The sequence below is a fragment of the Denticeps clupeoides genome, chromosome 20 (genome assembly GCF_900700375.1).
Source record: "Denticeps clupeoides chromosome 20, fDenClu1.1, whole genome shotgun sequence".
In the NCBI taxonomy this organism is placed as follows: Eukaryota; Metazoa; Chordata; class Actinopteri; order Clupeiformes; family Denticipitidae; genus Denticeps; species Denticeps clupeoides.
In genome coordinates, this window is record NC_041726.1 from 11,067,662 (window position 1) to 11,093,289 (window position 25,628).

The 25,628-nt window shown below is 44.7% G+C and overlaps 1 protein-coding gene across 5 annotated transcripts; it reads right to left on the minus strand.

Annotated features, from left to right (window-relative positions):
- Nucleotides 1–2,828: 2,828 nt before the first annotated feature.
- fam49al (family with sequence similarity 49 member A, like) lies at nucleotides 2,829–25,246 on the minus strand. Of its 5 annotated transcripts, XM_028963851.1 has the most exons (13): nucleotides 25,090–25,246; nucleotides 24,896–24,929; nucleotides 14,022–14,130; nucleotides 9,501–9,581; nucleotides 6,308–6,429; nucleotides 6,014–6,119; nucleotides 5,051–5,187; nucleotides 4,760–4,837; nucleotides 4,515–4,631; nucleotides 4,336–4,415; nucleotides 4,049–4,175; nucleotides 3,729–3,799; nucleotides 2,829–3,651 (listed from the first exon to the last, which is right to left on the minus strand). In XM_028963851.1, exons 4-13 carry the CDS (start codon nucleotides 9,568–9,570, stop codon nucleotides 3,588–3,590), a joined length of 972 nt encoding a protein of 323 aa, XP_028819684.1. In that variant the 5' UTR covers nucleotides 9,571–9,581; nucleotides 14,022–14,130; nucleotides 24,896–24,929; nucleotides 25,090–25,246; the 3' UTR covers nucleotides 2,829–3,587. The 5 variants fall into 5 exon arrangements, with proteins under 5 accessions (XP_028819684.1, XP_028819681.1, XP_028819685.1 ...); XM_028963848.1 differs by lacking the exons at nucleotides 9,501–9,581; nucleotides 14,022–14,130; nucleotides 24,896–24,929; nucleotides 25,090–25,246 and adding exons at nucleotides 8,941–9,020; nucleotides 12,833–13,933; XM_028963852.1 differs by lacking the exons at nucleotides 14,022–14,130; nucleotides 24,896–24,929; nucleotides 25,090–25,246 and adding an exon at nucleotides 12,833–13,933.
- Nucleotides 25,247–25,628: the final 382 nt, after the last annotated feature.

Sequence of the window (25,628 nt, forward strand, 5' to 3'; positions counted from 1 at the left end):
CCCTTTCGCCTTTTTGGGTTTACCACCCCCGCCTCCTTTTTTGTTTGTACAGGTCAGGTTCTTTGCCTTGGTGCCACACCTGTGTTTGTGTTCAGGAAAGTAGTCTAGATGTTCTGAAAAGAGCACGAGTCCCCACTTCTCCCTTAGGAGCTTAAAAGAATTCGACTATCAGTCAGCTGACCCACAAAGTCATGAGTTCTAAGCAGACCCGTACAAATCCTGCGGCTGCTATTGTGTCTGCAACAGAAGTTGCTTGTGAAAAGTGCATGTAAATTAATGAAGTGCATTTACTGTCAGCGTGCTTTCCAGTCCAATGTGACTCTGTGTCTTATGTAACGCGGCTCGATATTCCAGTATGTAACGCTAAACGCAACATCCTGCGTGCAAATGATATGGCCTACAGCCGCAGACACAATGTATTGACATTATGGACGTCTGTGATGCATGCTGGGGTCCTTTGGAATGCATTTAATTCCCATCTGTGCCCATTTCCCAGTGCAGCGCGTTCAATTTTCCATTAATAACCACACTCACACTTTATGCTCTCCTGTGCCCCCCTGCCCTATTTTTCTGCGCTCACATTTTCTGCTGTCTGAAGGAAAGTCATCTGCCCGCTTCTTTAGTCTTCAGTTCCCCTTTGGTTACACGTTGTAACGAATGTAGAATTGTAAAATTGAATGTAAAATTGTGCACACAATAAACCATTCACTTGCTCTGTTAGAACTTTTGTTTTGAAAATAAGCTGAGGTTCTGCTGCCACCTTGTGGTTCAAGGAGAATGAAAAATGTCTTTGTGCATCTTGAGCATTAATGAGCTAGATTAGCATCATGAGACTGAAAACGTATCTGGACTGGGAAGAAGCTCGAGCCATCTGGAAAAAGCCAAATCTAGACCATTCTCACCCTGAAACGTCATACAAATTTCTGCTTTCTGGCCCAATTAAGATTGTCAGGAATGACAAAGTGGCCTTGAATGTGACATTATCTCAAAACAGAGATGTCTGTGACTCCTCACCATACCCAGACAAAGTGTCTGTTGGTTCTGTAACTCCTCCATGATGTCTGTGATGGGCAACTTCCTTCTCAGCTGACACACAAGGACAGGTCTGGTCAGGTTCAAACTAATAGCGTTGACTGTCTCTTGAACAAGATGTGGCAAGAATTTATGGAACCTCATCTGACATGGCGACCATCATGAAACATAAATTTCATGTAGTCTGACCTTGGCCCAAGTCTGAAATGTGTCTTCTTGACATTTTTCAGCATTTCCTGGGACTGAGCAACGTACACAATAAGGTCCAATATTACAGTTTGCCAAAGAGCACACCTTTCCTGCTTTGGATTGTTCGTACCTACCATCCTATAAATATATTAGTATATATATTATACTTCATTATACTACTATTATATTTCACTCACAGTCACTATCCAAAGACACTCAATCCACATGAGGGTTGCAAGTATCAGAGACAGTCCAGGGACACTGGGGACTCCGGGTAGGGTGCCAACCTACCACTCACCCAAACCTATGGGCAGTGTAGAGCCGCCAGTTGACATAGGATGGGATGGTGCTAGGAAACCGGAGGCCTGAAATAACGCCCATGGTGCTGCCTGTGGCGCCACCGTGTGGACATGAAATGATGTGTTAGAACTGGCCAGAAAAAGGTAAAAAAAAAAGTACTTCCAGTAATTTCAGTATATAGAAAAAACATAGTCAACTCCTGAGTTGAATGTAGTAAATGACAAGTTTATTGTTGCACAAAATGTACAAAATAACAAGCAAATGGACGGGCCCCCACCCACCCCAGAACTGTCGCTATGTCCGCCAGTATGATTTTTTATTATTTTTTTTAAATCTGAAAACCTAAGGGCTACGGCAAGTCCAGTGGTCCAAGCCAAACACATGGTTTTTGAGAGACAACACTTACCCAATTCAGATTCACTGAACAATTAAAAATGAATTAAAAACACCATATTTACACCATATCTCGTCTGAACTTTTACAGCATGCCATCAATAGATTTATACAGAATATGCCTTTTGAACATACTCCTGTATAGAAAATATATTATAAGATCAAAATTAAGTTAGACTAAGGGCTATAGACATCTAGAGTACAGAACTGCTTTCAATTGTCCATTTGAATCTTTTTTTTTTTCCTCCCCTAAATTTTGACTTTTTATTTTTTAAATGCCCACTTATTTTGTGATGTTATATTTTAGAAATTATACTGAAAGAAAGAACCTCTAGTTGGTCTTAAGCACATTTTGTCCCCTTTTGTAGGCCTCTGAGATGCATGATGAGAAATCTTCAACTAATTTTTCTAAAAATCACCCCACATTGTTGAGTGTGTGATCGTGTGAATCACACATCATGTTATGTGCCAGAGATTCAAGAAATAAATGGCTGCATTGTCCCTTATGTTTGGCTACTCAGCTGAGCAAGTCTTTATCCTCCATATTCCTGCAGTCCGTCTTGTACGTTTATGGAGCAGAAAGCGGCGTTTGGGTTGGTCTGGAGGAAAGATGGTTGTCAGGGGTGACAGCGATGCGTTGGCCGTGACCCCGTCCCCGACAGCAGTGTGAAACTGCAGTGATGAGAGGTGGACGGATGAACCCTCGGCACTCTGGCGCTCTCAGGGACACCACGCAGTCAGGGATCTGCTCCTGCGAAGCTGTAGTGCCACCGTGTGGGGGCGCCGGGGTAAAGCAGGGTGTGTCCAGTCAGCAGATCCTAGTGCTTTTTACAGTAGATGCACAAGAACGCCGTGAACCTTTGAGCTCGGAATGAATGGTCTGACAACGTTGCTGCACGGCACCAGTAAAGATGTCTTTAAATGAAAAAAGCAAGCCTGTGCTTCAGAGTATATACAGCAATATGTTGTCTTTATAACCGAATTCGATAAACTCGCTGATTTTCCAGCTCTGATGTTTAATTCGCAGAGTGATGTTTCAATTGAGGACTTTGGGGCTGGGAAACCATATGTCCCAGAATGCAGTTGGTGAGGTCATGGGGTCACTAGTAGCATGGTTCTGAGGCAGAGGCATTAAAGTCAGCGGAGTCTAAAGACAGAGACAGTTGGACTGTACACATCGTTTCATGTCTTTAAAAACCTTTACAGTGACGTGGAAATGGCATCGTTTTCTACGTGAGTGCAAAAATACTCTCAGACCTACACTGGAATATGAACTTTTTTTTCACTTTACTCCTCTAACTTCAGGTTTGTTTTAATATAATATTCACTCTCAAGTCCTATTTTTCTCATCTGGGTGTGTTCTTTTTTTTATTATTTCCATTTTGGACTAATATATATCTCTATATTCTCTTTCCCGTTTTTTTACAAAATGAAAGACGTGATGATGAACGCTTGACAATATATATATATATATTTATATATATAATTTTTTTTTCTTATTCTTTTTGTCTTTTAAGATTATTGACATTGAGATTCGTTTGCATTTCATCCTTGTAAACAGACAGGGGTTCTCAGTTTGGCCGTCCCAAACCGCCAGTCGCCAGCGTTTTTGTTCCCTTACAGTCTCATCGCCTTCTTTCGTGTGCTCTCATTCTCGCTGTCTTCCCCGTCCCTCATTGCAGCAGGGCCCTGATTTGTTTGGAGGTGCTGTCGTCATTTAGATGTCGAGTTGTATACCTGTGCCGGGGGAAAGGTAAAAAGATGGCGTTGAGGTTTGGTGCCGAACGAATCCGTTGTGCATTACGCATACGTACCTCAGCGCGTTCAGCAGGCCCTCCACGCTGTTTGAAGGCTGCTCTTTCAGCACCTTGATGCAGCCCTTCATCTGCATGTGAGACAGACATAGATACAGGGCAGATGAGAGAAAGGTCACCGGCTCTTGATCTCCACCTCCCGCTGCCGCGCTGCGGTCACACGCTGCAGTTCTAATTCACGCGCACATGCAAATCCCGCTCTTTCCGATGGGATCCCCTGACTACTGAATGCCCTCAGCACAACTCAGCACAGATCATCGAATTCATACCCTGGTGTCTTATTAAACTCTGATGAATCGTAAAGCAACAGGGTCCCTTACGTCAATCTTGGAGGTCTTCGCAAACGCGCCTACAGGATGGACGTGGTCGTACAGAATGATGACGCCAACCATGACCCTCATGCAGAACAGCATGGTGTCCGTGTTGGTGAAACGGCACCGGTACTCCCTGGAAGGTGAGTTCAGACACAGACAACCGAGGTGAACAGAGGTCGGGGCATGTCCCAAGGTGCCCTGCGGCGTCACGTCACAGGATCACGTAATGGTTTTTGTCGGTCAATATATCTGCGGCCGAACGAGGGGAAGATGAGGGTCAAATGCAAACTCACGGGGTCTCCAGCATGACACGGCACACGCAGGCCATGGTGCTCAGGCAGTCTGTTGTGTCCTCAATCGGCAGCGTTTTGTTCTGGGGCACAATTTGCGACAAATGCTGTAACTCGTCGTTTTCTAGCATCCAGCGGGAACTGCGGGACACCAATCTGAAGGTGACGTGAATCCGTCTTACCTCAGACACAAACTTGGTGGTGGCGTTGCTCAAGGTCTTTAGCATGGGCGTGGCTTCGGCGTAGAACAGAGACATCCGATTGGCCATCTCGTTGTTGACCTCGTTCTCAGCCTCGAGCTGCCAAAGGTGACACGTGATGTATGCGCGGCTCTACATTTTAACTCGACGTCTCGACTATTTTAAGATGGATCTATTATTCAAGGCTGCGGCGCGCAGGCTGCTGCAGTCCCTGCTGGTCCGCTTACCTGCTGGTTGTTGAGCCGGTTTCTGCTGATGGTCCTCCTGTAGTAGCTGAAGTCGTTCTGAATGGCTGGATTTGTCATCTGCGGGGGGGGACAGGAGGCGGTGGTGATGAAGCAGCAATGTGGAAAATAACGTTTATTAACCCTTAACAAATGCATTGTGCTCCAGTTCAGATGCAAATCAAGCAAAACAGTTTTAATTTGGGGCTAAAAGCCCTAAAATGCCAACATCGTACTGAATTTGGTCTCTAGTCTTGTCATTTCTTGGCCAATAGAGGTGACACGGCTTCTCACCTTAAGTTCATCGAAGCTGAGGGTAAAGTGGAGGATCTCTGCGAACTGTTTGGCCAGCGCTTGCTCCCGCTCCAGGTGCTGCATGGGAGCGTAAGGGGGGCTCGTCAGCGCCTCCAGCAGGCTGCGTAGGGCGTTTTCTGTGGTGCCAAAGGGAGACCAAGTTCAGCCCAAATCACCGAGTGACATCATTTCCTCTGTCCCGCGTTTCCCCCCCCACAGGAACAGAACCCCTCTCATCTTGGGGGTGAAAGTTGGCTGTCGCGCTGCGTCCCAGAGATGCCCGCCTGCCCCTTCGGCTGCATTATGGCATCTAATTCACCCAGTGCGGCCTGTCAACCGTCATTTCTTGCTCCACTAATGTCATTAGCATGCTTTAGCGTGTCCCCAGAGAGGGTTATCCATTTGCCTCATGAAATATACAGCGGCCTGGCTATAAATAAGGAGGTGATATGTTTTATCGGGACGCCTGCGGAGGCACATGGGAGACCACCGCTGCCGGTAGTTAGCGGGGGGGGCTGTGCTGGATTGGCTGCGGAGGTGGAGGAAAAAGGAGTAAAGGGTAGCAGTCGTCTTTTTATGGACATGTGAGTAATGTTTCTCCTGAGTCTGACGCCTTATGGTTTTGGGGGTGGGCGTGTTGGCCGGGAAACGTATTTCTCAGGTTGTGGTTGTGGAGGTGAGGATACAGGAAAAAACGGGGGCCAGTTCAGGTGCTCGACTACCGCACGTCTCATCGCTGATTCCGTCGGGGCCTACTTTCACACGAGAGGCCGAATCTGCACGTTTCCATGGCGACACCGCCTGCGAGGTCAGCAGCGGAGGAGGAGAGTAACAGCCGCTCGTGCTCGTGTGTGTTTAAAGCGTCGACAGCTACGCCGCAAACTCTGGGATCCAGTCCGTTGCCACCGGGTAACGTTCACACCCACGATGCCGCTGGCAAAAAAAACATGGCTGCCTGCTCACCCAGTCGGAGGGAGAACTCATAGAAGCGCTTCAGTTTGGCCACCAGGGGGCAGACTGCGTTCCAGGCCTTTTCCTGCAGCTGTAGGTCATTTGGGTTCTGGATTGCCTGAGAAAAGATCCGCAACAAAAAGAAGGAAATGTTCTTATGTTTAAGTGCCAGCTTGCCATTTTGGCTCATTATTACGTATCCTGTCTTTGAGATTAGAAGTTCTCGGGTGGGCTGATTGCTCAAATTCCTTCTGCTGCGTGCAGTGAACATTGGTGAGCAAGGTGGCCGAGAAAAAGCAGCTTTACCTCTCTTATCTCTTGTCCTGCCCCATTGTATGACTGCAGCTCTGCCAGAATCCCATGAGCCTCCTCCAGCACGGCGCTCACCTGGTTCCACACGGCCGTCTCCGCCTCCGTAGGCTGGGCGTCTGAGAAGGGGAGGGCGCGGGGAAGGGGTGGTAAAAGCCACGTTAGGAAAGATGGAGAGTCGACGAGGCTTGTAATTGTGGATTACCAAAGTTGTCACTAGTTCTCGAGTATGATCAGATCACACCGAGTGTAGGAGCCACATGTCACCTCTGTTACACCACCGTTAGGTTTTTGTAGGTCCAGGTTGTAGCTTGGATCATGTTTTTTTTTTTTTTTTTATGGAGCTAATGCTGTCTGAAGCTTTGGCAACACAAGCCATATCAAAATCCACCACAGATTAGGCTGGTGATGATGAGAACGTTGCAGCATGTCTGGAGTACCCCAGGAGGATTTGTTTTGTGCTGGAATGGCGTCTGAGAATTCACTGGAGATGAAATAGCAAGTCTGGTGGCAGGGGAACAAGGCATGCTGGGTAGGTGGAAGACATTGACTTACATTTGACTTACTTACATCCTTACATTTATATGTTCTTGAGCCTGAAGACTGCACTGAATTATCAAACGTTCCTCAAGAGAACCGGAGGTTAGAACGGGCGAAGTCCCACTGGTGGACTGGAGGATGGTTGGTTTTTGTTTGGCTCATGGCCCTCTGGGACTGTACACCACAGAGAACCGGGCTCAGGGGGAGTTTTATTGTTTGTCTTTCCCCTTTTTCTTTGTCATTTTTTATATAACTTATTGCTGTTTTTTTTTTTTGCGATGCATGTCTCATGACATACTATTCATTGTTGTTATGAATACATTCTTAAACCCTGTTCTCTGTTGTATTCTTTCAGTGGTAACTCAGTCTTGCCAATAAGGAAGCAATGACCTAAATGAGCAAATTTACAGTCCAAAGCATCATTTCATACAACACGCTGTCAAACATGTCATTATTTTACCTGAAGTAAGTATCATAATGCCATAAACTGAACAAACGGGAGACAAACATTCCTAATTGGTTTGTAGTAGGCTTTGTTAAATAAAATCCCAACAGAAGATTGTCTAACCTGTCATCGGGAAGAGTGTGAGATTTTAAAGTAATAAAGGTGATGTGTAAAAGCTGGTCTTTGATCTACTAACATGTTTTTTCTACTTAACATTCATAATGTTGCTGTGCTAACATTAAGTTAAAGTTAAAGTGAAGTGATTGTCACATGTGATACACAGCAGCACAGCACACGGTGCACACAGTGAAATTTGTCCTCTGCATTTAACCCATCACCCTGAGTGAGCAGTGGGCAGCCATGACCGGCGCCCGGGGAGCAGTGTGTGGGGACGGTGCTTTGCTCAGTGGCACCTCAGTGGTACCTTGGCGGATCAGGATTCGAACCGGCAACCTTCTGATTACGGGGCCGCTTCCTTAACCACTAGGCCACCTCTGCCTAAACATGTCTCTGACAAGATATTTGATGGCATTATTTTTGCCTTTTCCATTTTTCACAGATCCCCTGTCCTCCGGCCATGCTGCACAAGCTCCGAGACTCGCTGGTCTCTTTTTTCACGAACGGGGGTGATTTACAGAGGCCGGTGACAGAGGTGACTGCTGTCACAGTCGTGCAGGAATTAGCACAGTGTAGGTCTGCTGATCGCTGTCCAGATACACAGATGCATGGGATTCACCTGTAAACGAAGTAAACACGAAATGCAATTTGCATTTACTCTTAGACTTGAAGTGATTTAAGCAATTTATGGCCTGTTGTTTTTTAAATCATGTTTGCAAGTGGATAATTTTGTGCCGAAGATCAGAATACTTATACTTATGTATACTGAGACTGGAAACGCAACTTAGCCGAGTAAACAGCCATTTAAAAGCAAGTAGGTTAAATTAAATATTTTTCTTCAAGTTTGCTTTTTCTAAAAGCCCATGCTTTTTGTATGTCATTTAGGGTATTGATCCCTACTGAAGTGAGTAACTATTGAACGGCTACCACTTTGACCACACTGTGTATTCCTGCCACCGTTACTGACTAGTGAACATCCAAAGAGAAAGGAAGGGTACAGCTGTTAAATGGCAGGATAGTTGGAAACAGAAGGAGTCCAAAGGGGGGAAGAGAAAGGTTAGGTAGGTGATTTTGTTAAATAGGATTAAAAGCACTCGGTTAGAAGGAAGGAAGGCATTCCCCACTCAACCATCCCTCTCACTCCCGCACAGACAAACATACACTGTACGTACAGATGGACCGTGGCAAAGAGGGACACGCCAAAGGCCCACTGAGATGGCATGCATGTGAACAGGAAGTGAAAAATCAAAGGAGAGGTGGTGGGATGGCGAGGTGGAGAGCGAGCTTTTTTCATGCATGTACAACTCATAGCAAAACATGGTGTGGCATTCTCAGCACTGTGCAAACGGCAAACTCCTCTATGAACTCTATCAGTACAGTAGCGCAGCACTAGAATGCCAGCATGTGATGCACAAACATGAACAAATCTAATTAATATGCAGTCACATATTAGAAATATGAGAAAATTACATTCAGAAATGCAAGAATGGGGGGAAAAAAATAAAACAAAAGAAGCTGATGGTCTCACGTTCAAAGTCAAGGAAAACTATTGGGCCATGCTCAAGTTCGGTGCAAGTCAGCACTTTCAGGAGATTTCCCATGATCCCCCTGGAACAGAGAGAAGGGAAGAGCGTGTGGGTGATGGGGAATGTGTGTGTGTGGGGGGGTGTGTGTGTGTGAATGCCCATGTGTTGGTTGTGTGTAGAGATGGGGGTACAGGGAGAGGGACATGGGATGGGATGGGTTGAACAGTGGAACAGAGGACTTGGGACAGCTTTGCTGGGGGATGTTGGCATGGCAACGCTGGGACACTCTCTCCTCTGTCTTCCCCCCACCTCTTTAAAAAAAGTGTACATTCAAGCAATTCTGGGGTCATAAATCTTTGGGCGAAATGTTTTTTCCACACCTTCAACAGGAATTGCACAGACCCTTGGGATCAAAACAAGAGGAGAGAGAGTACCTTCACCACCTTTTGACTGCCCTAATCCACCCAACCGGTCCTCCTCCATCCCCAGGAGCTCCGCCACCGATCTCACACACAGTACACATCAACACACACGCCACACCGCACCCCGGTGAAACACTTACTTTCAAAGTCCAGGAAAAAATGCGGACAGTTCTCTAAATCCTTGCCCAGCACTTTAATGAGGTTCCCCATGGCTGGCACACCTGGGCAAGGGAGACAACAGACATGTACAGGATATAGAGCAGCTCTGTGTGTCCAGTGTGGCCTCAGCAGAGGTGGAAAGTTCAGATTCAGCAAGGGGAAAAAAAAAAAATCCACACCAGGACTTTTCAATATTTCATAGTGTTTTGCAGCAGTAACACGTTATTTAGCCGCAAAGGCTCAACCTTTGAACAAGACATATCAGGTGTGTCTTGTGCACCGACATTCACTTTGCATGCTTGGAATGGTGCTGGGACACGAAAAATAGCTAGAAAGGATGCACTCTAGTTTCGTTCTCAGAAATCAGATTTGTGTCTGTTTATTGCTTTATGTGTGCAATCTGTGGATGTATAGTTATGCTCATGGATGGCTGAAATTTTGCCTGCGTAACAGTGGAATAGTTTTGTAGTGAAAGTGTCCACACAAGAGGCACCTTTGGCCTAGGTGTGCTCTGTAGGCCGATGATGAGTTTTTTTTGAATCCAGGTAACGTGGGAAATGTGATGGGGCTTAACATCAGATGGCTCGAAAGAGGAAGCAGATTAGAGATGAAGTGATTCGGGATAATCGGGATAATATCCTGATCCTATCATGCTAATAATTTCCTGCGGAAGGTGAAACCTCCCGCGAAAGGCGCCAACGTCAGCGCGTATCGCGGTTATGTTGGCGTGGGCAACGCAGCCGCTTACTAAGACACGCAGAAGTGCAGGTGTGTCTCTGAAAACGCTGCTCCACTTACTGTGCAGTTTACCCACAACCTGGCTATTTTTCTTTTTTGATTTGTCGCAGTCTTTTTCCCGGCCCACTCGGTTACTCAGCACATTGTTTGTTGCAGTGCGCCACTCGACGACGCTGCAAGGTTAAAGAAACCGCGCACGCCCCCGAGGGATGACGTTCGGCGATCTGGTGGATTAAAGCTCTGTTAGAAGTGTGAGATTCATGTAAATTCATGTGAGAGGTTCTTGCTTGGAGCTTGTGATGGGGCATGTGACTACAAGTTGCGGGAAGTTGCGTAGCCTCCTGCTGTGCCGTCAGCAAGACAGTAGTGACACTGTTGGTGTGCTCAGATCCCACATTTCAACTTCCCTTTTGCAGTCATGCTTAATAACAGACCGCCCAATCACGACACGATTCGGGTAAATTCCGGCCTGAGGCCACAGAGACTAACGTAGTGTTGGTCATGCATAGACGTACCAGTAAGGGAACAGAGACAGAAATTCATTTACATTTACATTTACATTTACGGCATTTGGCAGACGCCCTTATCCAGAGCGACTTACAACGTGCTTTCAAGTTACCATCGATGAAGAGATCAATTCCGGTTCACTAGGACCCCAACTATGAATACATCTATTTAATTCACTCTGTTGTAGATTCTGTACACAAAGTTCGACAACAAGAAAATTACAATTTAATCTAAATATTCTTTAAAGAGGAAGGTCTTGAGCTGTCGTTTGAAGGTGCTCAGTGACTGAGCTGTTCTGACCTCAAGGGGAAGTTCATTCCACCACCGAGGGGCCAAGACGGAGAAGAGTCTAGATGAATGTCTTCCTTTTACCTTCAGAGATGGAGGGACCAGGCGAGCAGTACTGGAGGCTCGGAGTATACGAGGTGCAGTGCGAGGTGTAATAAGGGCTGTGAGGTTGGATGGTGCTGCTCCATGTTTGGCTTTGTAGGCCAGCATCAGTATTCAGAGCCAACAGCTTCAGTGATGCCCCATAAGAAGGCGGATGGAGATTAGAGATGGTGACACAGTTTCGTGTTGCCTTGCATCTAATTATCGGTGGTAAACACGCAACAAGAATGTGTGTCAGATATCTAGGTCTGGAGGACGTGGATCATTTTTTTAACTTTCTTACTTGAAGTCATTTACCCTCCTGTGACGATTGTATCAGATGTGGCAGAATTGTGCAGTGGGAATAAAGCAATGCAGTTCTTTGTATTTGAAAGAAATAGCGATGGAGTGAGCAATGGGGCCCAATGGTGTGAAGAAAGCCACAGGGACCATGGTTACCGGTGTGAAACGGTTTTGCAAGACCATCGTTGTATGCTGCGCGCTGTCCCAAAAGGGATGTGTAACATCATGGATCTACGCGTCTCCCTGGAGACATCAGTTCAGATATTTAGATTGTAATGCACTTGTCCCGCTCATCGGAAGATGACGTCCGCTGTCTCTACGGAATCAACCAGAAAGGATATTTGGCACAGAGTTTCCTGTGAACCTAAAATGGATGTTTGCTCGTGTGCATTACTGTTTAAGGGCGATCACCGCAGGTCTGCCAGTGTACTGTACACACACACACACACACACACACACACACACACAGACAGCTCAAAGATGGCTTCTCGCTCAGGCTGTTTATCACATCCTTTGATGGAGGACGGCTTTACTCCGTTGGCCAGCCGGTCTCCAGGCAACCAGCCGACGGAGCCCTGATTCTTTGGTGCCACATGCCGTTCCCTCGCTGCCTATCATCAGCGGCCCGATAGGCTTCATATCAAACAAGCTCACCCTCCACCACAACTGTTACACTTGGCTGGAACTCAGATGTGGTGGAGTATTCCCTTCCCTTTCCGAATCTCACAGCTCCGAGAGCTTCATTCTACTTTACTGGAGGGATGAGCACTACATTGAACACTAGATCTTCCCACTTTCTTTTTTTGATGGACAACGATGTCAAAATTTGATATTGTATCAAATGATATTGCATCCAAATATTCCAAAGGGGTTTATTTCATTTCTTTCTTGACCATGAAATTAAGAGAAAAAGGGAAGAGAAAGTCACAGACAGTCAGGAAAAACACAGCAAGAGTTGTTTCTTTCAAATGTTTCTTGTTCACGGCTTGGTAGATCTTGAGCATTCTTGGTGTAATTTTTTTTTTTTTTTTATTAACACAAATAATGAATGACGGACTCGCATTAGTGTACAAAGCTTCCCGTTTAAACTAAATGTTGTTTTAATGGACAAAATGATGGTTTTCAAAATGTCCATTGACTGACAGGGTACATTTATTTTTGTACTTATCAGCCACATTGTGACGCTTCAGTAGTTGTCTTATGACAAAACACGCAATTTGAAGTTGCTGAATCAATCGAACCACAGGTATGAAAATGGGGGCGCAGGCAGCTAATGCACCCTCATGTTTATTCCTGGGGCTTATCTGCAAACTATCAACGCAAATGATCTCATTCCAACCCTAATCCACCTCGGTCGCAGCACACACACAGCCAAGATGATTTACCCGCCACATACCAGCCACAAGCTGTCCACCCTTCTCTCTCTTCTCTTTCCTCCTTTCTCTCGCTCACGCTTATCTCCTTGGTTCACGCTACTCTTCCCTGTCCTGCTCCCCTCCCATGTGCCGAACCGTAATCCAACCGGGGAGAGGCCAGCCAGTCCCACGTCCGCTCACAGAGGTCCTGACGGCCTCGACGGTCACCACACTTTCTCTCTTTACCCCCCGGCTCCCCTGACACAGCTCAGAATATCTCTGACTCTGCTTTTCACACTTCTTCTTTTCTGACTTTTTGTTCGGCCCCTCCCTCTGCTTGCCCGGCTGCATGTGTCTGTGGTTCTGTGTTTTATTTTAGAACTGTTGGTGGGGGGTGGGGAGGGTCAGCGTTACGAGGCCGGGCTTTCTGCACCGGCTCTCCGTCCACAGTTTCCTGCCCGACGAAAGCATGCGCTGAGGCTTGACGTCTGTCCCCGTCCCCCCCGGTTCCTCAAACGTGCCCTCTGAGTTCTCCATTTCCATTTTTCTCTGAGCCTTCTTTCAATGCCCTTGTCACCTCCAAAAGGGCGGAAGCTAATTTATTAATAAATGCATGCTGATGAATTTACATGTGTGCTAGTGAAAGGGTAAAATTCCTTTTGAAACGTGCTGGGTGGTAGTAGAGGGGAACCTGTGCCTGTGTGTGTCTTCTGTAGTTTAAACAGCATTAACTAGCCGTTACACAACAGGCCTCTTTTCCCCTTTACGCCTGGGGGGAAAAAAGATAACACAATTCTTTTTATTTTTTGCGTCGTGTGCTCGTCTGTTCCATGATTTTTTTGAAGCAATCATGAATGCAATTTTTTTTATTTATTGACACCTTTTTAAGAAGGCCAGAGGGACACCAACTGGGGCCTGAAATAGCAGAGTTTTTTTTTTTTTTTTTTCATCTTCAGATGCTCATGTGTGCAGCACGAGGCAGCTGTCAGCGTGGCAGCGCTTCAGACAGCATGCTATGCAGAAACGGTTTCATCCTCCTCTTGCATCTGTGCAATGGAGGCCTGAGCTTATCATGGAATCTGCTTGATTGCAGAGTGCAAGCAGCCCCTCGTGGTCCACAGTGGCCACCTTGCAACCGCATTTTTTACCCCTCTCTCAGTCTCTCTGTCTATATTTATATTGGCCATGTTGTCTACCCCCCCACCCCCCCACCCCACCCACCCTCCTTACCTTTGCTTGGAACTTTCCTCAAAAAAAAAAAACCAAAAGTACTCTTCACTGCATCAACCGGGGGGCGCTCTGCTCCTCTCACCAATCACTGCATCGGCACCCTCTGCGCCTGATGGAGATACAGAGAGTGAGATGTCAGTAGAGTAGAACGAAGAGAATACTGGAGAGTTCTGCTTCAACTCTCCATGCATTGAGTTCTTATAGAGTGAACATTTCCCAGTTGCCCCTTATCTGTGAAATATTCCCCCTGGGGAGGTAACGCCATCATCAAAAACTCTCTAGTCACCAGTCTAGTCTGGTTCACAACAGTAAAAAATGTCAAGATTCCATCCAAATCCAGGTCTTCCCATCAAAACGTGTAACTTAGAAAGGCGCGGCTGGGAATCGAACCTGTGGGCCCCAGTGGAATCCCTGTAAATCTCCTTGCTTTGAAGGACCACTTCTTCAAATGTGGAGGATGGAGCTCTGGGAGCGGCATCAACCAGAACAGAGATCTTTACATCAACCCCTTCCGGGACGGCCCGCTGTAAAGCTCAGCACCCGCGTGAGCGAAGGAGGCGATACTCGCACTTGACCTTCGGTTTCCAAGCAATCGCTTAACCGAAAGACCTTTCTCAGTGTCTGCACTGCCAGAAATCTGGTAAGAAGTGAATCTCCTAGAACTAAGAGAAAGAGGATAATATGTCAGATGCCAGACTGTGGTAACCGGATTATTAATTATTTAAAGTGCACAGCCAAACCAGTGTGTCTGCCATGACCTGAGTCCTTTGAGGACTTTCATGTGTTGATTGGTGAAATAAAATGAATATATGTACAGTTTTCATTCAAATTTGCTTTACTCGAGTACTCCTTTACATCTCGCAGATATCTAGCATGTCTTTCTACTTCACAACAGTGTGACACTGGACTGTATTACATGTTAAAGTTATTATATATAAATTAATGAAAGGGCCTTCAATGAGGGCTTTTAATTCACTACCCTTAGACAAAGAATGTTGTTGTGAAATACACCCACGTTTATAAGAATGTTTCTATAAAATGTAATATAATAAATACAAATGCAACAAATACATGCATTCTACACATCCTGCCAACAAACATGTACATGCATGGAGAATTATCAGTAGAGAACTATAACGATTATCTTCTGCATTCTTTGTTATTAAAATAGCACAGCCCACACTATATACATCATTTTAGTATTTGAAATGAAATAGACATCTGGACCATTGCGTTAGGTAGAGTATTAGGTGACTTTCTGATGAATAAGTATACTTTTGATAATAATATGTTTCGTTTAAAATCTCATTTGGAAAGGTTAATTACATACTTTTACATTTCATTTGTTGCATTTATCGGATGCCCTTATCCAGATCGACTTACAATCAGTAGTGACAGGGACAGTCCCCCTGGAGACACTCAGGGTTAAGCTCAGGGACACGGTGGAAGTAAGTGGGGTTTGAACCTGTGATTTTGTGTCTTGCCCACTAGGCTACTTTTTTATTATTCATGAGGTAAATTTTCGTCACCATTGATATTGTTGTTGTCCAGTTCCCCTTGTTGAGAAGCTTTGTCTTTGTTATTTCTGGTTACCCATGTTCCCTTGATTCCAGGCTGTACATAAACTCTAGTCTTTCTTCTGTGTGGTGTAAGACTTTTCCGTATTCATATGTAATTAGTCTCCGGGTCAGTTGTGTTTCCCCCAGACTGAACGGTATTAGGACTGCTTGTGATGGGCCTAGAGATCAGCGATTAGAAGCTGCACTCACACCCAACCTGTCCGTCGTGCAGCTTTCAGCCTGCGACATTGTGCGGAGATCTTCCGAATCATACACTCATTATACATTTTACTGTAGGCTATTGGAGCTATTGACATTGAAGAGGTTGCGGTTGCATCATGCGAGAGGCGAAGAGGAGGTGCACTTGGAAAAACGGGTTACCAAGGAAACGTTTCGGTAGCCGCTTGAGAGGCTGAATAATAACCAGAGAAAGAAATGTTCCTTGATGTAGACATTTTATGCAGAGATACTCTAATCAATTATTATATGGCACTATTGACTATTTACAACAGCATTATGATTGGCCTGGTAATTTTGTTAATCAAATTCTTTACCATTTGTATTATTTAGACACACAACCTTTTTTTTTTTTTCCTTTTTTTTTTATGAAGAAGCAAGTACTACTATATTTTTTCATCCAGCTAGCATGAAAGACTGAGAGGAACAGGGGTGTTATTTGTGTGGTTTAATGGTTGCGCTCAGCAGACTGACACAGAGAGACAGTAAGAGGCAATGAGATGATTAACCTCCGGCGACAGGGGATCAGGGGAAACATTTCATGGATGGGTCGCAATTCGAATCATCCCGCAAGCGTCTGCGCTGGCAGCAGTCTATAAATCACAACAACGCCCTCCCACCCGCCCCCGGTACCTACAACTGCAACAACCCCGACCGTGTATAATCCAGAGCTCGGAACAACTGCTGCAGTAACATCTGTCCCATAAAACCCGAGCAGCGCTCCCCGAACGCAAAGACGTGCCTGGCAACGAACTCGTCACACGCCTGACGGGTTGAGCCGTGACCCACACCCACTCATGTATAACGCACACAGGGCCCCAGCTTTCAAAGCGCTGTAATCGCACGCCGTGTGTAGGGTGTGTGTTTTTTTTTTTCTTACCCATAATAAACTTAAATGGTGTTTTTAATAAAAATGAGTGATAATACCTGTTTTTGATGATCAGTTTCTCCCCAAAATATCAGAATCTGGTAATGTGGCAACACTTAGAGGAGGAGACACCCCCCTCCTACTGCCTCCATTTACCTCAGATTTCTTTGCTCTTTGTTCATGGTACCATCAATGGATCTCACAAACACAATGTCTCACAATCTTTATCTCGGGACCGTGTCCCCTTGAACAGAATTGTGAACCTGATATTTGCCAAAAATATTGCCCATTTTATGTGTTACACAGCTTATCCAAAATATGATATTACACTGGTCCTTTACAGTGTTTAATATCATTCCATGGTTTAGTATTCTCTATGACTGGTGACTGAATTGATCACATATTGTGATGAAACAAATGGCTGAATCCAGTGAACCCATTGACCATATCATATGGGGTTTACTGGAGGTCTCTAGGTCACGACCTAAAGGCTAAAGGTAATGTCTGACAAGTCGCATCTTGGCGTGGTTCATACTGTAAATGAATCTCTTAATTTCTTGCGTTGCCAGTTTCCATCTTTGTTCATGTTCATTCCTTCTCTGTTCTCGTTACTACGATTTAATACACTCACCAGTTGTTAATGTTTGTGTGAAACATGTGGCATACTTCATTTTTCGCTCAAGTAACTGTTCCGGAATGAAAATCATGGTACTTGGTGCTGTTTCTTAAGAAGCATACTAACACTAATCCCACAACAAGTGGGATTACTGTTCAATAACGTGCCGTCACACTCAACAAGCACACAAAGGGAGAGGCTGTGCCAAGTTTCGTAAACTTCACAAGCCCATTGAGGCTGTGGCTTATCGCACAGAAAGGGGTTAGAGACAGACGCCTGATGTGAAGGCCATTTTAACTGTGACCCCTGAGATCAGAATCCACAGTTGGGAAAGAGCTCACAATAACTCAGCAGCTCAGTTACGAAACTTTAACACGTTATACTATGATACAAACCCCCAAAACCACCCACATCACACGACAGCAAAATCACGACAGCAGTAGCAGTGGGACCACGCTTTCCTTGCAGGGCCTTCCCTGACCTCCGCGAGGACGTTCTGAGACAAATTCATATTTGACCTCGTCTGCCACAATGGTGGCTGATGTAGCAGGAGGCACTACTTAACACTTGTAGCAACGTTAATGAGCTTAAGGCGGTCGACTTCAGTGTTTGACCAGCTTAAGGTACGTTTTTGTGGGTCATATCAACTAAGACCAGCTGAGACCATTCACCAGCCGAAGCTGAACGCTACCTGCTTAGGGCAGCTTTGCCAGCGAAAACCCATCAGCTTTGATCACATTATGAAATGTTACTTGTTCGATAGCATCTGTCAATCAAAATTCTTTCACCTTGAGCAACCGTGGCGAGTGCTACAGCAAATTTTTTTATTTGCCACCTCGAACCTCTACATTTTGCTACGTGACTGAAGAAAACTCTTTGATTGTTGCTATTGATTTAAGATCATCACATCCACTAAGGCAGGTTTGTTGTGCAAATTACTTTTAAGACTTCCATTTACACAAAAAAAAAAAAAAGGTATCTTGTTCATGCGGATTTCCCATGTTGTGTCACTTTATTGTCGTCCTGGTTTATTTTTTAAGAAAAGTTATGATTCATGTTACTCTGTATGCTCACCAGAACACACCCATTCATTTTTAGAGGGCGAATGAGAGAATGGAAGGTTATTTATTTATTTATTTTTTACATTTGGTGGTCGATAACAGGCTGAGCAGACATTCAATGCTACAGCAGATGAAGGCTGAGGTGCCGGTCACTCCTCTTCCCCCTGCTGACTTACTCAGCTGAGGACGAAGAGATGCAGAGACAGCGGCACCCCTCCCCCTCTACGTTTCCCTCTACGTACGAAGGGAAAAGGCTGAGAGCGGAGAAAACGTGCTGGTATGAAAGGGCTGATTGCAAATTAGCATTGTGTGCCATGGCTCAAGGGCTGACAAAGGAAGTGGTGGTGGTGCGGGGGACTAAAGTGGACAGGTCCAGGGTCTTAGACGTTTTCCAAGCCTATGATCTTGGAACATAAAGTCTTGATTATCTAATGCCAAATTGAATAGAATTCACACCGTCCTTCCATGCATCTGCATTATGAAAGATTATGAACCTGCATTGATCATGCAAAATCATTGACCATAAAGACAGGCTTTGTTTGGGACACTTAGGGGATGTTATGTTGTCAGGAGTGAGCAATACCTGCAATTAGCATTATATTTCAACAACCTGATTTGCAAGTCTTGTCTAACACCAAGTGACCAAATTAATATGAGTGGATCTACAGGATATGAATAAATGACTCTCTGTCGTTCTCCTGCCGTCTGTTCTGATTGAGTCTTTGTGGCTGATCGTATCAATGAACGGTGTCTGATGGTGTCTCCCCCGATTCACCCCCAACTTCTCTTTCTGCCTCAGCACTATTTCACGATTCATTTTATTTACCTGTACAAGGTCAGACATGGAACAACTATATATAGGGTCAGAGGCACCGCTGATCAATGTATTGATTCAGTACAGGCTTTAACCAACATTTATATGAAAGTGATTGCATAAGGCGTCCCAGCAGAAAAGTGTGGTGTGTTTGAAAATGGGAAAAATGTCCTCTCAGCAAGTGATCCGATTTATTTTAGAACATTTGGGCATGTTTAAAAAGACACCCTGTGACACACACACACACACACACACACACACACACACTTTACATGTATTAGCTTGCACCGGAGGCTAAATCCATCTTTTGGCTGCCATGGTCCTACTGAGTGTGTTGGGTACTCTGGGCCTAACATATAGAGAGATGAGAGGCGAAAGAAGAAGATGAAGATGAGGAGGGGCAGGACAGGTGTGGGAGCCAAAGAGCAGCTTTCCGCACCGGGTGATCTCTGGTGCAGCCTGTGTCTCGAACACGATCCTTTAAAAACAGTGTCAACTACTCAAAGCTTTCGGAATTAGTTTAACTTAATCCTAGAGGGATTTAGGAGGGTTGTGCAGGGAGGCTGGTGGCTGAAGATGAACAAGCAGGTCGCGGCTTTGCCATGCATTGCAAGAACACTATAAATTGCAGAGAGGTTGCAATCTGTTTCATACAGATTGACAAACGGCACAAAATAATTAGTTCCTGAGAAGAAAAAAAAACTTTAATAACACCAGTTATTAATCAACTGTTGGAAATTTGAGAAACTTTAGCAAGATTGACATTAGGCAGTGTCACACCCAAAATCTAAACCAGTTAGCAAAATAGCATCTACAAGATGTCTTACAGACGTGTGCATAATATCTGCAGATGTCTGTAACTTCTCTTTAGGCAGTAAACATGGCTAATGAATCAAGTATAATGCACATCATTAAAACAACTAAACAGCTAAACCAACCAGCCTTTTATATCGAAGCAGTGGTATTTAACCATAAATTTTATGTAAAGTTTAAGCCTGTCACAAATTAGACTTCGCTTAATGTCTTACAAGTTAATAAGAAAGTGCCACCACAAGTTTGCTCCCTCCACTCCCGGCTAGAGCTAGTTTTACCAGGCTAAGCTAACCAGTACACTAGCCATCTGACAGAAATTTAGCATGTGACGTGTGAAAGTTGCGACAAAAGTAGCTTGTGAATACTTTTTCATAAATGTACAATCCTTCGTTATGACAGTCACACACTAAACTTAGTAGCAAAGTTCAAATGGAACATGTTAAGTGCATCTGTGTAGGCTATAGCCAATTTTACCAGGCTACCAAAGCTAACTAACGAGCAGCCTTTTCCTTGTTATAAGCGTATTTATTTTTGAAAACCCAGGAGAGCCTTTTGCGAACATGGCAAGGATATCATTTGCCAAGTCTTCACCAAACCAAACTGTCCGGTGCCCCACGCTTTGACTTAAATTCCTCCATGGGCGTGTTCATTTTTACACACGGCCTCTCCTGTCAGCCCTGCTCTGGCCTTGCAGGACCAGGACGTAGTCCCTCACGTCACAGTCTAAATCCAGCTAGCGCAGGGCATTTCGCTGGACTGGATTAGGCCCGCAGTATTAATACAATGGTATTAAGTTAAAAAAAAAATATTGGAATGCATAATTTGTCGCTATAATACATTTATAATACAATTGCAGTAGACTGTATTGTGAGATTAGATTCCAGTAACCCAAAGTTGCAGAGGTCAGTGTAAATGAAAAATGTAGTTTGATTTACTTTCCAATTTAGATAAGATTACTGAATGATTTGCCAGTGTTGTAATTAAAATAATGAACAATTATAGTCATTACAGAAAGCTGATCATTTGCAGGCAGCTGAATGTGACTCCCCAGTGCTGCTGACATTTCCTCTTCAGACGCTCGGTTTGGAAAGCACAAATGGATTGAGTTGCACCAATCACTTTAAGTAAATTAAGAGTGAACCAAGACATGTTTGACACTCATAAATTTTTATTAGCCTCAGCTGAACACTACTCTGTCTTAGGAGGCTATAGACATTTTGGGGAAACCTAAGCTTTTAAGAAATAGGTCTACACTAATATTATTGATGCACACAACCAAAAAATCCCAATGGTTCGCTTTGGTAACACCAGTCCATTTAATCTTAATATTAACTGTGCCTGTATCTGGAAGATGCACCAAGATTGAGGAAAGATAAGACAAACAGGCTGAAGATTGTGCAATTGTTAGATAATAAACTGCGCTTTTCAAATGCAAAAATGTGAAGGCTTATACAAGACTAAAAGAAGAGTTGTGTAGGTCAGCACAATGGTGCCAATATTGAAGACACATTAGCTTCTGCAACGAACAATGGTTCCATCTGACTCCATATACTTCCATCTTTGCTATTGTTGCTTAGCAACTACACTGAATCACCAGATGCTTCTGAAGAACAAGCAGATGCTTGTGGACTGTAGTATTGTGACTGTTTATACAGGTAAAATAACAAATTTCATATTTAGCATGAGATGATCACTTCTCAAATGCCTTTTAGCGAAACATGACTCTAGATTAGAACATACTGTGCTTTGCGAGAAACTACATATGGGAGTGGACACAGGGCCTGCTGTAGAGAATTATGGAGGGAATAACAGCTGTAATGTGCAACAAAAACAATTGGTGTTTGTGGCAATGAATACCAGTTATACAACTCGTAATTATGGTTCCCATTAAGTTATATTTTAAGCGACATTTTATGTTTTGTACAATTGTACTTTTGTACTATTGATAAGTTTTTTATGGAGAAAATGGCAATTTAACAGGGAACAGAGGTGTGCTTGTAACAATGAAAGGTTTTGGACATTTATCAACTCTAGCCTGGCCACAAAGAAGCAGAGGCCCTAATTCGGTTCCTTTGCACTGCCACCCCAGTGATGGGATCTTATCCACCGTAATTGGCTCAAAGAGGATCCCAGCTCATGATCCCAGATTTCCCACACTCTGAATGGTTATAACTAGCAGGGTTCTTTATCGCTCCATTTTCTCAACCACTCTTCATATAATCAAAGTATAGTTGTTAATGTGTTACAGAGGTGTAATATCTAGAGTTCTGTCCTATAACTGGCTCTGCAATGTCTAAATGTTTTAATTTTTACTTTCACTGTCATTGTGCTTGTCAAAGACATGAAAGTCTGGAATTTCTGGAATACTGGAAAAAAAAGTATTCTAAATCCCACTAAACACTGAGCTCTGGTAAATGTGTATTAGATCTTCGGATGTCATTATTTGATTAATTCTACACTATTTTAAATGGACCATTAATAGGGATGTGTATTGTCTATGTAATTATTCAGTCCTGTATGTGGGGTACTCACTATGATTCTAATTAGCAATAATGGAGGGCAATGCTGAAGATAACTCTTGTGGTTAATGAAGAGCAATGGAGACATAGTGGAGACACGGCATGCCTAATTTTGATACGCTGTGGTAGAATTCTAAAAATGAAATGGACTGAAGATTAACCCTTGGTGCACACCAGATCTAGTAACATCTGGTTATAGTATTTTGAGAGTTAAATAAATTCCCTGGCGTATTCAGAACGATACGCATATGAACATCAACGATTTGTCTGCATTTAAACAAATTATTGTATTTGTGGAATTATATGTGGAATATAATATAGATTGGGGTGCAAACAGAAAAAGAATAGAAACCCTGTGCCCAGCAGCACAATGACAGCGTATATCTGTGCACATGGGTGAGTGTCTGTCGGCATTAACACAGTGTTTGAACTATAGAAAGAGAGTTTCTGGACTGCCTTTAAAACAGGGCATCCCCCCCAACCCCTGCATGCAGTCTGATGACCCCTCCCCACTTCCCCTTCTCAGTCAAACATAATGCTTATCACACTGAGTGGAATGAGTTTGAAACAATAGAGCACTGAGATTAGCACCGTGGGTCTATCAAACAGACAATGCTGCATGGACCATGGAGTGCAGGAGAGCTTAGCCGCTTTGCGCTGCGAGCTGAGGCTTTATATGGAGCTGTCGAGTGGCATTTGCGTGTTCATCTTTCGCAGGGGAGGAGAAGGGAGGAAGACAAAGGGATCGGTGAGTGAGGGCTAGCGAGAGTCCGTGCATGCCAGGATGGCATAGATAGACAGGCAAAGACTGAGAGAGGGAGGAACCCAGACGGGCATGTTTCCATGGGCGAAGGGGAAAGATTTGGGGTGACAAACTTGCATCATCAGCGATGGCCAATGAGGAGCCTCCTTTAAAATGTTCAAAGGGAGTGTCCTAGCAACAGACGAGTAAATACATTTTCTGCCTCAGCTGATTCCCTATGAGACGCGCACATATTTTCACTAACCTGTGACAAAGAATCCACAGTACACACATAATAACTGTGAAGTCCCTTTGTCCCGCTTTCATTTCTTTTTCTCTTCATTGCAGCAAAAAGGACCCTGTTCTTCATGAAATTGCTAACAGAGTGACTGTGATATTAGCATTTAACACTAGTAAGGTATAGAGCAGCCGCATTGCTATTATATACAACATGATGGGGTGCAACAAAATAAGTGGCTTAACTTAAAATTGTATTATTACAGAATATGATGCTATTATGGCTGTATTAAAATTTTATAGCAAATCCAATTATCTGGATTACAGAGGGATTTCAGATTACAGTTACAGTATACAAGGTTATTTTTTGGCCTTAGAATAGTCAATTTTGATTATTTATCTTTTTTGTTATATTTTTTCCACGAAAAGAGAGGTACGCAGGCCACCTTGTTGGTCGTCACATTTAAAGTGAAATCATCACCCTATAGGTATGAACCCTTCCTCTGTTTCTCCCTCCATCTCTCCATCTGTGAGATAGCAGGCAGCGTATGGAAGAGGAGTGGTTTGCCCCCCTCCATTCATCCCTCCATTCACTTCGCCCCCTCTTCCCCCTTCACTTCTGCTTGGCACTGCAAATTCGGGGGCTATTGTTTTTAGCTGTGTGTTTGCGGAGCAAGGAGCACACTTCCCCTCAGACGCCAACAGACACCAATTAACCCTCAGATTCACGCGATGAGTAAGACTCCGCAATTCATATATTTCACTGCTCACTCCTGGAAATCACAGTGTAGTCTTACAGTTGTGTTCCCGAGCTCACGTCATGATAATTCTGATTATCCTGAACATTCTGCTCTGCTCACATTCACACCCAAATATGCAAATAGTCATTCAGAATTAGCATTTTGTCTGTGAGTGTGTGTATGTGTTTTGATTTATTTTACATTTTAACCATGCAGTGTGTGGTTGGTTATGGAGACATTGCTGAATTTCCACCTTCCACTTTCCCTACAGAGATTCATTTGGACGCGGTATCTGCAAGCAGGTAATGGATGTACAAGGGTGGGTTCTGGTCAACCTAACACACACACACACACACACACATATATATACACACTGCAGACCGTGGTGTATGTGATTCTAACATTACTGTACACTGCAGTGCAAGCGGACGCCCTGTTCGGATGCAGCAGCACCCCACCTACGATGACCATTTCCAGCCCCATTGACTTTAACCTGCCATGCCGAGCCAGCGCAGACTCCGGTATCCGCAGACATCCCGCCCCAGTCGTGTAAATGCACAGAGCTAACAGAGCAGTGGGATCAATGAGCACGAGAGCAGACCGAATGAATGAAAGGTGAACAGGCACAGTGTGGTACAGAGGAAAAAGGAGCGTGGGATTTTGCTTACCGGCTGGATGGGCTACCGGGGGGCTCAGCGCTCTCTTCAGCCGAAACAGAGGGAGGGATGGAGATGGAGAGGTCAGATGGCGAGAGAGAGGGGGAAAAAAAAAAACAAGAACAGATTCTGCTGAAGGATACAAAGAGCGGGGAGGAGGGGGAAAATCCTTTATCCCAGTCAGCTACAACGATGGGGGGATTCACCTAAAGGCACAGCAAGGTTCTGCCTCAGCCTCTCACTGCTCCTCTTGCCCTTTCTCTCACTCTCTTTCTCTCTTGTTGTCTCCTCTCTCAGTCGCCAGATTCTCTCTCACTCGCTGTCTCTGCGCTCAAGACTGTCCCTGCCTAGCAGCTGTTAATCTATGAGAAGTGGAACGCTGTGTTCCTCCCTCCCCTCCCTCCCTCCCTCCCTCCCTCTCTCTCTCTCCCTCTCCCACTCTCTCTCTTTCTTTCACAAAGACCCCCAATAGCCTGGCCCCTTAACACCCCCCCCCAAACAACAACTGACATCGTTGGAGCCTGCTGGCGGGTGTGGGGGGGCCGAGTGTGAGTATGTAAGTGAAAAACAAAGTAATGTGTGTTTAGGAAGGGGTGTGTGTGTGTGTGGTATGGCCGGGTGTATTTAACCTTTCCTGCGCACCCCCTCTCGGCAGGTGTGTGGAACGAGTGGCCGTGAGTGGATTTGAAAGCCACGTGTTCGGGACCGGTCGTCGCGGCGATAGCCAGGGGGCCAAATGAGCCGT

Excerpts from the sequence above, each read along its gene's own strand:
- fam49al (XM_028963847.1), bottom strand. The coding sequence starts at position 9,268 with ATGTACACTTTTTTTAAAGAGGTGGGGGGAAGACAGAGGAGAGAGTGT. Across the intron at positions 4,838-5,050 it reads TCAGCTTCGATGAACTTAAG|ATGACAAATCCAGCCATTCA; the intron begins GTGAGAAGCCGT and ends CCCCCCCCGCAG. Across the intron at positions 3,652-3,728 it reads GGCCTGCTGAACGCGCTGAG|GTATACAACTCGACATCTAA; the intron begins GTACGTATGCGT and ends CCCCCGGCACAG.